Genomic DNA, 14,504 nt, shown 5'->3' with positions numbered 1-14,504 from the left:
TTTCTCTCTTTCTCTGCCAGATGACCAGGCCTTCTAATGAGGTCGAAATGGTCGTTTGGGATCCGCTTTTGCGTTGACGACTTACTCTTCCCTCCCGACGGCCTTGCAGCTCCCTCTGTGTATACCCTAGTAATACCCCTATACACCGGTGACTCGGCTTTTGGTATCCTCCGCTCTACTCCCGTAAATAACTTCAATAACTCCAAAAAAAATAAATGTAGGTCAACCAAGCGTCGGGGAACGAAGATCTTCGCGGTGGGGTCCGCGCTTCGGGGTCCGGGGGTGCTTCGTCGTCCGTAAACTAGCGTGGCATGACGGAGCGCTGAAGTACATAGCGTCCACTATATCCCGCTGGCTGCGTCCACTCTCCCCTCTCCACTCTTGATCCGCTTGATCTGTATCTGTGTGTTGGATCATTTACATACACCTGGTGGATCTGCTGGTTCCCTCTTCTTCTCTCCCCCGCCTTGAAACTTCTCCCCGTTGGCCGTTGTCGAATGAGAATCTAGTCATCCATCTCTCTCTTTCCACTTCCGCTTTCGATTCTAGGTAGCATCGCTGTTCGATCTCCGGAATACCATGGATGACCAGCCTGTATTCACCTATAAGCCGCTGGAGGTCCCTCTTCCCCCGGCACCGGATCTCACCTTCTTTTCGGAGGCACAGTGGACGACCCTGTTCTCGTTGGCGGATGCAATTGTGCCCTCAATTCGTACTTCGGCCACCGTCAAATCCTCGACGGATAAAGTGATCTCGACCGCCGACTGGGACTCCGCCATCTCCAAGCTGTCTTCCTTGATTCCCGGCCCGGACGCCGCAAAGGTCGCGGCAGGATACTTGGAGGAGGATGCCTCGTCCAACCCGGCCTTTCGTGCATGCGTCGAGCGCATCCTGGGGGATTACGTGCACGAGGAAGGCAAGAATGGCTTTGGTTTGATCATGAACGCCCTCAAGTAGGCCACTTTCACTTTCCCCTTCTCACCATCCCATTCTCCTCCCCCTCCGAGATGTATCTCGACGCGGTAGACTCTATTGGCTGATGCGTGTTTCCAGTACCCGCGCGGGATCCTTGATCTTGACCGGGTCCACCACCCCGATACATCTTCAGCCCATCGCCTTTCGGGAAAAGGTGTTCAAAGGCTGGGATACTTCTCGGTTACCTCCTCTCCGGGCGGTCTATCGTGGACTGACGGCGACGGTGAAGAAGTCATGGGTGATGACCAGCCCAACTATCAACCAGGTTCTGGGCTTCCCGCGGGTCCCCGTTCATGGAAAGCCAACCGATGGCTTTTCCTACGAGTTTCTGCAGTTCCCCGCCAGCGACGAGCCGGAGATGCTCGAGACTGACGTGGTCGTTGTCGGCAGCGGCTGCGGCGGCGCCGTAACGGCGAAGAACCTCGCCGAGGCCGGTCTCCGCGTGCTAGTTGTGGAGAAGTCCTACTCGTATTCGAGCAGGCATTTCCCTATGACCCCGAACGAAGCCTACGTGAGCATGTTTGAAAATGCTGGCGCAACCATCAGCGAAGACGGCTCGATGGCTGTCCTGGCCGGCTCGACATGGGGTGGTGGTGGCACGGTCAACTGGTCCGCGGCCCTCCAGACGCAAGCCTACGTACGCCAGGAGTGGGCGGATGGGGGTCTACCATTCTTTACATCGTTAGAGTTTCAGCGTAGCCTGGATCGTGTCTGTGACCGAATGGGTGTCAACACGGAGCACATCGAGCATAACCGACAGAACAACGTCATCCTGGAAGGCGCACGACAGCTCGGATATGCTGCGAAGGCTGTGCCGCAAAACACTGGCCAAAGCGAGCACTATTGCGGCTACTGCACGCTGGGATGCGCTTCGACCGGCAAAAAAGGCCCAACTGAAACCTTCCTGGCCGATGCGGCCAACGCAGGCGCCGTCTTCATCGAAGGCTTTAAGGCGAATCAGGTGATCTTCGAGAAGAAAAATGGCAAACGGGTGGCCAGCGGTATCGAGGGCCTCTGGACGTCGCGAGACTCATATCTCGGCCTAAGCAACCATGGTGCTGTGAAACGGAAGGTGGTAATCAAGGCGAAAAAGGTCGTGGTGTCGTCAGGCACGTTACAGAGCCCGTTGTTGCTCCTCCGTAGCGGCATCAAAAATTCACAGGTCGGCAGGCATCTGCATTTGCATCCTGGTAAGCACATCTTTTCTATGCGTCTGTTTTGTTGCTATTTCTCCATGACAATTTGTGTTTGTGGAAAAGGACCCACGGACTAATTTTGAATTCAATAGTCATGGGCGCCGGTGCGGTTTTCGACGAAGAAGTTCGTCCCTGGGAAGGAGGAGCGTTGACGACTGTGGTAAACGAGTTCGAGGACCTTGACGGGCATGGCCATGGGGTGAAGATCGAGGCCGTGTCCATGATGCCGTCCGTGTATATCCCCGTCTTCCCGTGGCGCGATGGACTGGACTATAAACTATGGGCGGCTGGTATGAGTCGTAGTACCAGCTTCATAACGTTGATCAAGGATCGGGACAGCGGTCGAGTCTTCCCCGACCCAGTGGATGGACGCCCGCGCATCGATTACACGGTGTCTCCGTTCGATCGACGTCATATCGTAGAGGGTTTGATCGCTGCCGCCAAGATTGCGTATATTTCCGGCGCGAAAGAGTTCCACACGACCTATCGTGATATTGCGCCATTCATTCGCCCCGATGCCTCCAATCCCGAGGGCCCTGAGGGAACCAACGATGTCGCTCTACAGAACTGGATTGCGGAGCTGCGTCGCAAGTCGCCTTTGAACCCGGAACGAGGTTTGTTCGCCAGTGCACATCAGATGGGAACTTGCCGGATGGGCAATTCTCCCAAGTCCAGTGTCGTCGACCCAGATTGCCAGGTCTGGGGTACGGATGGCCTGTATGTTGTGGACGCTTCGGTCTTCCCCAGCGCCAGTGGCGTCAATCCGATGGTTACCAACATGGCAATTGCCGATTGGGCCAGTCGGAACCTTGCCCGGGTGTTGGGAAAGCCCCGAAGCGAGAGGAATGGGATGGCGCGTCTTTGAGGTCTGATGCAAACATGACCTGTATATACCATTCTCCTGCAGTGCACCCTGCGATTGCAGCCGAATCCTTGTATAAACTACAATGCCTCATGCGATAGAGGGCGAGCCTTGTTTGAAAATACCCCTCGCACAGGTTCGAGTCTATCACGACATATATAACATAATCTTCGTCGTTTTCACACAGCGCCATATATTTTTATATCATCCCTGATCAAATGTAGTTTCTATCCTTCTTCTGTTGGAGCAAAAAATCACCGTGTCATTGAGAATGGTCATAACTAATATCATTATTCTGTTCATCCTCCCATAGCGAGAGGAGGGGGAGGGAATGAGAGAAGAGGGTTCTTGATCAAAACCTAGCCATCGTAGGACTGACGCTTCTCCACGTAGTTCTTCTCACCAAAGGCCTGCTTCACCTCATCGACTTCCAGAACACGTTCGTACCAAGCCAGGGTGATGGGGTACTTCTGACGCATCTCCGCATCAATGACCATGGAGAAGCCCCAGACCAGAGCGGCGGCGATGCTAATGTCTGCCATGCTGATCTTGTCACTGCTGGCGAACCAGATCCGCCCCTTGAGGTGGGTCTCCATGCAGGCCAGCGTGCGCTCCAGGCGCTGCAGATTGAAGGTCTCGGTGGCCTCATCGTAGGGCTTCAACTTCAAGCGCCACAGAGCCAGTTGGGTCACCGGACCACTGACCTCCCCATCCGCAAGGCAGACCCATTGGCGGATGGTGGCCCGCTCGGCCGGGCTTCCTCCCAGCAGCTGGGCTGCCGCGGGGCCACTCTCAGCGATGTACTGGGCGATGGCGTCGGATTCGAAGAGGGTGGTACCGTCCGCAGCCTCGAAGGCGGGCACTTTGCCGAGCGGAAACTTGGCCAAGAAATCCTCTGACTTGTTTGTCTTGCCCATGGCAAAGTCAGGGAAGATGGCAAGTTCCAGATTGTTAAAGTTGGCGGCGGCTTGCATCTGTTAAGAATTTGCGTGATGCCTATGTCAGTCCATCGCTCCTAGCAATCTCTCCCCGCTGCCATTCGCGGGGATTGGGGAGAAGGGGTGGGGTGGTCGAAAACGTACCTTCATGACCCGGGGACTGGGCATGTAGGAGTAGATAGTGCCGAATGGTGCCATGGTGGAAGTGAGGAGAGGTATGAGTTAGAGGTGATGAATCCTTGAGCGAAAATGGCGGCAAATTGGGTAAGGGTTTATATCTTGTCCTTGCAATGAACCCCTCCTTTCAAGAATCATTTCTTGCTCCTGTCACCCCAAAGCGCCCTTGAATTGTATTATTAACCCATTAATAATTCAGAGTCGCACTAGTTATGACAGGTGGGGTGGAATCGTGTGGAACCCGATTGCTAATCGGTAGGGAATGAATTCCGCCGAGTGGGAAGACCCGAAGACCAAAGGAGAGAGGATTCCGAACTCCGTACAGAGTACGAAGTGTAAGCGGAGGAAAGAGAATTGGAGGAAGGGAGAGGCAGGCATTGAAATCGGTCGATATCTGGAAGATGGGGAAGGGATGCCGTCATATCATTCAAGCTTGATTTTAAGCATGAAAAAAATGCATCTGGTGGCGTTGGTTCGTTGGTTTATCTTTGGGTTTCGCGGGGAAAAGCCACCACGCGAAATGTCATGGGAATGGCGCCATCAAGAAAGGTCGAAAAAAGAACCACGGAAACCTCACCAAAGGAGAGGGAGGGGAGGAAATCACGATTAATGCCCGATGGCTACTTCTTCCGTCACGAGGGGTGCTATCAGCTTAAGAGTCCAACTTGATACTCCGACAGATTTACAATGAATCACTATCATGGCCCTCTCGACAAACTGTGAAGTATTGAACGAGAGGGAACGAGAAAGGTAAAAGGCCCTTCAGTAAATATAAATCTACACCAAGGTACCCCGGGTGCATGCCGAGGTAAAAGTTTGCCGGAATGCATTTCACAGTCTCATTCGATGATGCTTTCTTTTGCCTCCCCCTCCTCTCCCGCACTTGAACCTCATCTTGCCCTTGTCCCTGCCTGCCCCTCCGCTGATCCATCGTCCCCTCTTGCCCTGGATGTCACTCTTCATCAATCTACCACCTGAGCTTCACATCCTGATCGCCACCTTTCTTCCCATATGTGACTATATACAATTCCGCCTCACCTGCGCCTATTTTTACGACCTGGTGCCCCGCCCATCGCACCAGCAGCTGCTACAAGCCGAATCCACTAAATGGGCCCGTTGTCGAGATCTCTACACTTGTCGCTATTGCTGCCGCTTGCGCCCAGCATGTCACTTCGCAGATCGGATGCTGAATCGACGCCGGAGCCGATCTGGTCGCGACAGCGGCAAAAGGTTTTGCATTGACTGTGGGCTGATGCCACGCGACGGCATGGCGCGATACGGCCCCGGCGCCCAGGTGATGGCCCAAGGGGAGTTTTTGGTCCTTTGCTTGACGTGTGGGCACTTCAAACCGGGCGCATGCGATAAATCAGGACGGCATACATCGTACTGCCAAAAATGCTGGCGGGTACACGAGGCACGTCGAGATGAGGGGTCACCACTTGGATTATACCAATGCCACACAGCGACTCTCAACCCCTGAGACTCCACACCAACATTGCGGGGTGTAGCTAGCGAAGCCTACATCATAATACTGTGCATTTTCCGACGAAATAATTGTATTTCTGCATGCGGTCAAATATGGGAGTGAGTGATTTCTTTTCTTAACACCATTCGATCGCCACACCAACGCCAGGAGCCGCAAATAATGAATACCTCCTCTCCGCTTAACTGATTCAATGGATTTGTCGCCAAATATAGGCAGGAAAAAACACATACCAAGCACTTTCTCCAACTAAATGCAAACCAGACCGACTTCATTGCCTTCTCGATGGTCCGAGGCCCTTCTCACGCTTGACAAGGCTCACTTAGTTTCATATAGTTCCGGCAGTCTGAATTTCAAAGTCAGTGATCGAAACATGGTCGCCATTCAGGATGCTGTAATTCTTACTGGTATTTCCCATATCCTCTCCAAATAAACTGGCCAGCAGCTCCTCACCATGCCGAGTGCCCTCGTCTGGAGTATAGCTGACTGCCTTCTTACCCAGGGCCAGACCGATCACTGATGGGAAGGGATTCAAGGTTTTGAAGGCGGGCGTACCGCCAACACACTCCGTCAGCATCTGCTGATGAATGTTCAAAGCAGCATAGTGACCCATATGCATAGCACCCCCACAGCGCTTGATGCCAGGCCAGGCAGCCAAATCTCCAACGGCATAGTGATGCTCGGCGTTGGGGACGTCACCTGAGAACTGCAGTCTGATCAAGCAATGATGGTCAAAGCGTATTCTAGCTGAGGTTATTTCTGTTGGAGAGGACTTACGACGCGTGGATCTTGACATAGCCTTCCTCGTCCAGAGCCTCTGGCGACAAATAATTTGACGTGGGAGCGCTTCGTGAGATAGCGTTTAGCACGTAGCCCGTTCTCAGTTTTCGCCCATCTCCCAACGTCAGGCACCACGTTTGTTGTTCTCCTTCAGTGGCCTCTGCAACAGTGTCAACGACACGATGTCCCAATATCACTTCCACTCCTTCCTCGCGCAAAATCGCAACAACTCGTTCCGCGAAGTCATCGGGCAATGGTTCTGATGATAAGAGTCGATCGCGTGAATGAATCAGCGTGATCTTCTGCTGTGGGTAGAGAATTTTCAACTCCGCTGCCATCTCTACTCCGACCGCACCTGTGGCCCGGATACCAGATGTGTTAAAGACGGAGAAACCAGAGTTGGCCAAAACTGAAATCAAAGGACGAAGACATACCACCACCCACTACGACCACACCCTTGTGGGCTTTCCGTACATTCTCCATGTGCTGCTTGGCTTCTGTGAGGAAGTCATCGCGGTGCAACGACTGTGGTACCGTCGGAAAAACTCGCCGCAACCCTGTTCCGACAATAAGGTAATCATAGGATTCCGTCCGAGTCAACTTGGTTTCGGCATCTAAAATATGAGCAACCTTCGCGGCACAATCTACCGAACTAACACTGCCCTGGATGAATTTGAAACCGGGAGATTTGAGGGCTGGGATATCTTGAAATCGAGTCCAGGATTCCGAGGCCATCTTCTCACAGGCGAGAGCCTTGGGAGAACCGATGAGATGAACTGCACGACGTTGTTAGGAGACGAGTAATATGACTGGAGGGAAGATAGGCCCACAATAGCCGTCTCGTTCATCGACGATAGTTGTTTGAATAGGAATACGGTGTGCGGGAGGAGGGCCGTCATATGCATAGTTAAAACGAGGCAGGCGACCCCGGGACAAATCCCAGAGATTTAGCGCCGCGGCGAGGCCGCCATAGGAACCGCCAATGACAAGAACCCGGAAAGACCGGGCAGCAGCTAGTAAGCCATCGTTAGAGGGCATTGCGTGTGATTGTTAGCTTTGATGCGATCGAAGGGGGATAAAGACTGAGGCAAGCCGGGAAAAGAGAAAGCAAAAGTGCACATGGCGTGGGGCCTCAGCCTCCTAGTAATATATCTTCTATATTCTAACGTGAACGAACTATTGGGGAGTGGGGGGCATAGATTGCCTGGCTCGGCATCCCATTGATCCGGGATCTTATCAGATGCGACATCGGCGCCTCTCGAAGGATTTTGGGGTGCTTATGCCCAGGGAGAGCTGCGGATGAGTGGGTGTCTCCCAAGGTTCAGCCATGGCATGCTCGGCGTCTGTGCACGCGAAAATTATCAGATCCGACCCGGTTTTAGCTGGCGTGACATAGGAAGACAATCATACTAAGAATAATCAAATGCCTAGGTACGCCAGCGCCAGTAATGGTAAAATAGGTGGGGGGCGTCTTATGGATCAATATTTGTCCATCTACAACGTGATCCGTACGAAAGAACAAGGGGCTGGTCTTGGCTAGAACAGGGCGAGCGTCATGTCCACCGGTGGAGCCGATGTCCTTGTTTGCTTCAGTGTACCTGACTTGGAAGCCCAGCCCAGGTCATGATTTCTTTGTAGTGATTGGATCCAGATTACTCGAACTCATTGGGCGCCCTTTTTTGGTAACCTTTTCAATATATGGAGGGACGTGAGGCAGGATCGGAAAAGAGCATGGGCCTATGATAAATTTTATACGGCTGTGATGTTTGACCCGCTCCAATGGCCCGGGGAAGCCATTGAAGCTCGATACTGAGACGCTAGAAATGGGATTCCAAAGTCTGATTATTTGTCTTGCATGTTGATTCTTAATATTACTCCACCAAATTTTCACAACTCTAGAAATTAGAATTTTCTAAGCTGTGTGCTATGCTTTTTTGCAGAGGGTGCAAATAATGTCCATTGACGGTGTAGATGTGACATCCAGGACGATGACTGGGATAAATATTGATTATGAAACTGATATCACCAGGTCCAGGAGCACTCACTAGATTAACTGAGAAATTGGTTGACCGATGCCCCCCCAAAGCGCTTTACCTCACCGTTTCTGAATGGTTCCTAGTGTCCGAGGGACTTCGGTACTCGGAGAACTGCCGGGTACCGTTCGAAACCAGGCCAAGACCCATACCGTGGAAACGGGCGTCGTCACTGTATTACCAGTGGAGGGAACAGTTGATCCAATCACGGCACGATCGCGGATCAGACAAGATCGTCATCTAATCTGATTGCCCGTCACCCGGGAAAGACCGGACGGCTGGGCCCGCCAAGTCGCTAAAAGAAATGGCGCAATTTGCCTTTCGTCAGCATTACTAGTGACGTACAGAGCGCCGTATCGGAGCGGTGTGGGCTCTCCGATGCGCATGAGGTGGGAGGGGACACGAATCCTGGCATCTGATAAGATTGAGCGTAGAGCGAAGAGCGAAGAACACAATATCTTTTTGGGGAAGTGGGGGTGGGATTCTATCAAGATGGCAGCGGGTAAAAAGCAAAAGCAATACATAGCTGAATACAAGATTAACTTCGGAAAAGCAAGCTGGCAGTCCACTTATAATTACCACCTAACGGCTTCGCCGCGCCAGCGCCGCGGTCGCCATTTGCCGCAACTCCACTTTCCGGACTTTTCCGCTGCCCGTGACAGGTACCGTGTTGGGCACTCCTTCCTCACCGAAGACAAACACAAACTGCGGTGCCTTGTGACGTCCGAGCGTCTCGCGAGTCCAGGATCGTAGCTCGTCATCAGTCGGGCGGCTTTGGCCTGGCGCAAGTTGGATGAACGCACCAACGACTTCACCGTACTTCTGGTCGGGGATGCCGATAACAGAGGCCAGCTCGATATGTGGATGGGCAGCCAAGCGCTCTTCAATCTCCAGTGGATAGATGTTCTCGCCACCACGGATGATGATGTCTTTAAAGCGGCCGGTTATACTGCAATACCCTTGCTCGTTGAACGAGGCCTCGTCGCCGGTCTTCAGCCACGTCACGCCGTCTGCGTCGGTGACGAGAGTCTCCGCAGTCTTTTCTGGATTATGCCAGTAGCCCTTGGTAAGTTGATACCCTGCAATGCATAGCTCGCCTCGCTGACCAATGGGTAGGATATTGCCCTTGGCATCCACAATCTTCGCACGCGCATGAGGCAGAACCTTGCCGACGGTCGTCAGTCGGGTGTGGATGCTGTCGGTCGTGAAGGCATTAAAACAAGTGGGAGATGCCTCGGTAAGCCCTGAAGTGCTGTGTAAGCAAGAGGGTGCAGCAGAAGTTGGAGGAGGGGAAGGAAACGGGGACTGGTACCATAGCTGCTCGTGTACTCGGTCATGTTTAGCTCCTCCAACAATCGCTTCATGAGAGGCCGGGGAACTGGTGCGCCAGCAATGATTCCGGTGCGCAAATTGGAGGTATCAAAGTTAGGAGGCTTGGGGACACTTAGAATGGCCTCAAACATTGTTGGTACTCCATGCAGAGCAGTGCATTTTTCATCTGAGATCGCGTGCAGTACCGCTTTGGGGTCAAAGGTCTCACTGGGGAAGACAATCTTGGATCCATGCGTCACCACTGCCAGCATGCCTAGGACCAGCCCAAAGCAGTGGAATAGTGGGGGTGGGCAGCACAGAATATCGAAAGACGTGAGATTCATGCGGTCGCCAATGAATCGTGAGTTATTCACCAGGTTACTGAGGAGGAGCCGAACATATCAGCATCGCTGAGAAAGCGGTATTCGCAACAGATAAAGACAACCTACTGATGTGTCAACATGGCCGCCTTAGGATTTCCAGTTGAGCCGCTGGTAAATTGCAGATTACAGACATCACTAGGCCTCAGTTCGGCTTCGCGATCCTGTAGCTCATGAGGCGCTTGCGATAAACCACGACCGATCACTTCTTCGTAGATGGTGAAATTTTGGTATGTTTTACGTAAGATCACAATTTCTTCCAAGGATTTCGAGGTGCCATTCTGCTTGGGCTTGGGCCCAAGCTCAGCTAGGACTTCTTCGAGGTTATGGCGTCCAATGTGTGGTGTCATGAAGAGCAGTCGGCAGTCTATGGGTGGGGTTCCAAGAAGGATTATTTATCAGCAAAAGCATCCTCAGCCAACAAAACGGGTTGGAAAAATGGCAGAGAAGCTTACCGGTGTGATTGAGCGCATAGTAGAGCTCGGACGGAGTGTAGGTGTTATTCAACACAACTAGAATGGCACCGACCCGGGCGGCAGCAAAGAAAACAGAGATGTACTGTTCGCAATTGCCCGCCATGATTCCGATGCGATCGCCTTTCTGAATGCCCATAGCCAACATTCCTCGTGCAAGACGATCAGCCTCCTCTTTCAAGTCGGCATAGGTCCATCGCGCTCCAGTCCATGGAAATACTAAACATTCATAGTCGCCATACTGTAACGCCTGTATCGTGAGCAGTTCTCCTAGGGTGATGTCCAACAGGTCGGGCTGCGTCGGGCCCGCGACAATCGACCACTGCAGCGGCGCAGCCGGCGCCTGGACATGAGACAATGTCTGTTGCAACCTCTGAACACTCCGAGGGGTAGCCATGGTCAACAATCACCGGGGATGGCGTGCAGAAAAAAGCGAGGATGGAAGAAAATGCGTGGGTTCGGGAAGACGGAGCGCATAGTGGGCTGCTACTGCTTCTTAATTATTATTCATTGTCGAAGCAGCCGACGATACCGCGACGATAATTTTCGTATCAGATCAGATAGTATCCGGGACGTCCGTCAATCAGATCAATCAGATACGCCTTGGTGGTGGAGCGGCCCACTTCGCGTATGGTCAAAGGCTCCATTGTGCTCAGGCCTGGAACCTACAAACGGTATTTAGGGAGCCACCCTGTAAATATACTGAAACGATAGGCTGTATGTACCTCTGTTTGTATGCTGATTCTTTGTTCGGTATTATTATTCGATGATGGGATTTCAAGTGATTATACATAAATTCTGGAACCGCTTGGCGTATCGACTCCACTCCACGTCACGGAACGCAAGGAAGCGAGGGCCACGAGAATTATTTATTATCCTTGCCCTGTGAGAAAAAAACCCGAGGCCCTCAAACCCTAGAAATTGCCACGATTTTTTAGAAGTCTACGAAGTTGTGTTCATTGGAAAGGATGATCGAGATCGGCTAGTTGAAGTTTTCTGGTCGGCGGATGTCAATTTCAATACTATCTACTCCTACGTGTTGAAATTTCCTGGGGTATCTCAGGTCCAAAGGGTACCGTTTGCACCTGGAACCATATCCAGGAAATAGACCGAGTTCGGCGCACTTTTCCGACTGCTAACCATTTCACTCACTACGAATCCCCACACCCTGTACCACATGCAGAAATTTTTATTCGGTACTATCTCGGTTCTGCGCACTCCGGATGAAATTTTGGAGGGGGTTCAGGTTGAATTGTGGCGGAGATCGTCTGGTTAACTTTCCTAGCGTGGGTTTTCCTCCGGAGCGGTTTTGTCATACTTTACTGGGATACGACCTTCGCTTGTCATGGTGATCCACTTTCATAGGCCCAAATCGTCCTCGTGGCGCCCCGTCGGATCAGATAATAATTATTGTTTGCAAAGTTCCTCTCTTTCCTTGAGGTAAAGAAAGTGCTTGGGAGCAGGTATGGGCCCTGGAAACGTGCCCTTTGTCTCAGTCGACCAAATCAGCCTGAACGTCTCCCACTTCCCTGAGGCGTGGATCAAGAGTGGGTCACGGGCTGTTGTTCCGGATCACCTGTGCAAGCATCGCTTCCGTCAGGAACTCTGTTGCTCTCCATGCAGGGTCCGTAATTGCACCCCTCCATAGGTTCAAGTTAAATTTATGGATTGCATCTAATCAATCAGCCCGGTGTCGGCATTTTGATCCACTCTGCTCCACCATGCCAAGATTATGCCTCCTGATACTGATATAGGATGATGGCTTGTGCGAAATTGGTAAAAAAAGAAAAAAAATAGCAATGAACGAGGGGGTATGTACATATGTATCAATCTTATGTGCTCAGAATTTGAAAGAAGAGTTCATGGGTACATGTAGATATGATTTCTCTACTATATCACGTCTAAGGCATATCAACAGGCGTGAACGCTGAGTTTGCCGGAAGAATATCCGGGCGAGTTCGAACATGCAATATTCTTAATCTCCTACTTCTCAATGTTCTGCAACAACAATAAACTCACGTATAGCCATCGAGCTATTCAATTTTTCCTTCTGGTATTGGATCTGAGGGCAACTAGTAGCTGAGATCATCTTTTAGCCTATTGAAAGTCACGGAGTGGGAGGGAAACTATTCTTTGAAAATACGAGGTCAATTTTGACAGAATGCAGCAAGGACCTTCTATTACAAATGAGATAGGTACATAATTGCGCGTCCCAAAAAGTGACGACAAACGAGAGAAGAACGAATGACATGGTACACGAAGTGTAGGTGCAACACTACATGACTTCAGTGAACCGGAGTAAAAGGCCCTTGCCCGGGCGTTTCAAGTGTACAAATATGTACTTGTAACCATTGCATTTTCCACCCCGAAGAAACCATTCCAAATCATCGCACATGGTAGGCCTCATAATTACATTGCTGGGGGAGGGCCGCTCGGTGATAAATTTACAGGAGCGAGCCCAGGGCAACGCAAGGCAGAGCAACACCAACAACGTTACCGTTCTGTTCATAAGATTAGCGGAAATTCTGGTCAAAAAGAGATTGAGCTGGAGACATACCGCCTGAGAGGGAGAGTTCTGGCAGCATGCAATGTTCTGCTTGCACTTTTGGTTGATCAGCTGGTCAACGCCTCCACCAACGACGTTAAGCACGGGAACTATTGATTTTATCAGCGATCTGCATGTTTTTAGCGTATATAGAGTAGCTTGTTTACCGTTGAGGCTGAGGTCATTGCATTGGCCGAAGAGACCGAGACCGTCACCACCGGGACCACCACCGAGGGCAGTCTGCAGGACACCAGCGAGGGGACCGGTGTTAGCAGTGTTGATGTCGTGAGTGTAGGTCGCCTTGTTGCAGCACGAGACCTTGGCATCATTGCCACACTTGGCCTGAGCCTGGGAGATGGTGGTCTTGTGGTTGACCGGGAACTTGACATTGCTGCCCTGGCTAGCAACACCGTCGCCAGACCCAGGAAGGGCCATGGCGGTGGCAGCGAAGAGGATGGCGGTGGCGAAGAACTTCATTTTGATGGATTTGTTGGAAGATGCAAAAAGCGATCAATCGAAAGAGTGACTAGGAGTCTTGGTAGAGGAAGGAAGCTGATTAGTGAAGTGAATGAACTGGAGGATGAGGAATTGATCTTGTTGCCGTCGGAATTCTTGGTTCTTTTATATCTTCTTCCTTTGTGTCCAGCCCCCTATTTTCTTCGAATGTGGATTTGAGATTGGGTATTTTCGACACAGACAGAATCGTCAGGTAGCCCTGAATGCTCTCGTATTACACAGAGCTGGAGATCAATAGCTCGGGCCACCCTGCTGGTAGCGAAGATTATTGCCCTTTTGCTGAACGCTCCAAAGCAGTTCAGCGAAAAAACCCCTGTTATTGACGGCTTTGTTCAGGCGCAATGGCGTCGTACATGTTCGACTGAGTCTTGTGGCTGCAGGAACAGGTTCGTTGGGTCATCAGGGTTCATGGTCCCTGTCGATCATTGAAATTGCCGGTCGCGATACCCTCGAAATGGATGAGCTCACGCTTCAAAGTGGATCGTGCAAAGGTTACACGGCACTGAGCTATTGGAAGTGGCTTTGCCTTGTTGTGATTAAGATCAACTCACTGTGAGCAATATTTTGCTTTTGAAATGTGCATGCCGGTGAATGTTTCTCGTACCGATCGGCGATGGATCTGATCTATCAATCTGGGGTACGAACGATCGCCCACTAAGAAAATAAAGAAAAACGACGAACCGCCCGATCAGTTCATTCAATATTCGTTTCTGTGCGGATACTGAAATTGACTCGTGGTGAATGTTCTCGAGGAGCCCGAATTCGGGAGATCTAAATTCGGCGTAGATTCCGGAACTGGATAGGCCAGAATATGAGACTGAAATTTTTCGCCGGT

General features: G+C 51.5%; 5 protein-coding genes across 5 annotated transcripts; 1 reads left to right on the top strand and 4 right to left on the bottom strand.

Annotated features, from left to right (window-relative positions):
• Positions 1 to 579: 579 nt before the first annotated feature.
• On the top strand, positions 580 to 3,036 carry N7462_010998 (uncharacterized protein; the record flags this gene model as incomplete). The annotated part of the gene is made up of 3 exons (XM_057082712.1): positions 580 to 953; positions 1,054 to 2,165; positions 2,264 to 3,036. 3 exons carry the CDS (start codon positions 580 to 582, stop codon positions 3,034 to 3,036), a joined length of 2,259 nt encoding a protein of 752 aa, XP_056928067.1.
• A 356-nt stretch (positions 3,037 to 3,392) lies between these two features.
• Positions 3,393 to 4,169, bottom strand: N7462_010997 (glutathione S-transferase family protein; the record flags this gene model as incomplete). Its single annotated transcript, XM_057082711.1, has 2 exons — positions 3,393 to 4,007; positions 4,116 to 4,169. The coding sequence occupies 2 exons, from the start codon at positions 4,167 to 4,169 to the stop codon at positions 3,393 to 3,395; spliced, it is 669 nt and encodes a 222-aa protein (XP_056928066.1).
• Positions 4,170 to 5,959: 1,790 nt separating this feature from the next.
• N7462_010996 (putative pyridine nucleotide-disulfide oxidoreductase AMID-like) lies at positions 5,960 to 7,449 on the bottom strand (the record flags this gene model as incomplete). Its single annotated transcript, XM_057082710.1, has 4 exons — positions 5,960 to 6,344; positions 6,409 to 6,766; positions 6,846 to 7,187; positions 7,242 to 7,449. The coding sequence occupies 4 exons, from the start codon at positions 7,447 to 7,449 to the stop codon at positions 5,960 to 5,962; spliced, it is 1,293 nt and encodes a 430-aa protein (XP_056928065.1).
• A 1,577-nt stretch (positions 7,450 to 9,026) lies between these two features.
• sidI (putative long-chain-fatty-acid-CoA ligase) lies at positions 9,027 to 11,005 on the bottom strand (the record flags this gene model as incomplete). Its single annotated transcript, XM_057082709.1, has 4 exons — positions 9,027 to 9,688; positions 9,757 to 10,136; positions 10,205 to 10,502; positions 10,591 to 11,005. The coding sequence occupies 4 exons, from the start codon at positions 11,003 to 11,005 to the stop codon at positions 9,027 to 9,029; spliced, it is 1,755 nt and encodes a 584-aa protein (XP_056928064.1).
• A 2,047-nt stretch (positions 11,006 to 13,052) lies between these two features.
• Positions 13,053 to 13,630, bottom strand: N7462_010994 (hydrophobin family protein; the record flags this gene model as incomplete). Its single annotated transcript, XM_057082708.1, has 3 exons — positions 13,053 to 13,109; positions 13,166 to 13,263; positions 13,321 to 13,630. The coding sequence occupies 3 exons, from the start codon at positions 13,628 to 13,630 to the stop codon at positions 13,053 to 13,055; spliced, it is 465 nt and encodes a 154-aa protein (XP_056928063.1).
• Between the last annotated feature and the right edge of the window lie 874 nt (positions 13,631 to 14,504).

The sequence above is a fragment of the Penicillium macrosclerotiorum genome, assembly GCF_028827735.1.
Source record: "Penicillium macrosclerotiorum strain IBT 26536 chromosome Unknown utg000011l_segment0_segment0, whole genome shotgun sequence".
Lineage (NCBI taxonomy): Eukaryota > Fungi > Ascomycota > Eurotiomycetes > Eurotiales > Aspergillaceae > Penicillium > Penicillium macrosclerotiorum.
Note: the sequence above shows the minus strand (reverse complement) of the source record. Positions and strands in the feature narration are given on the sequence as shown.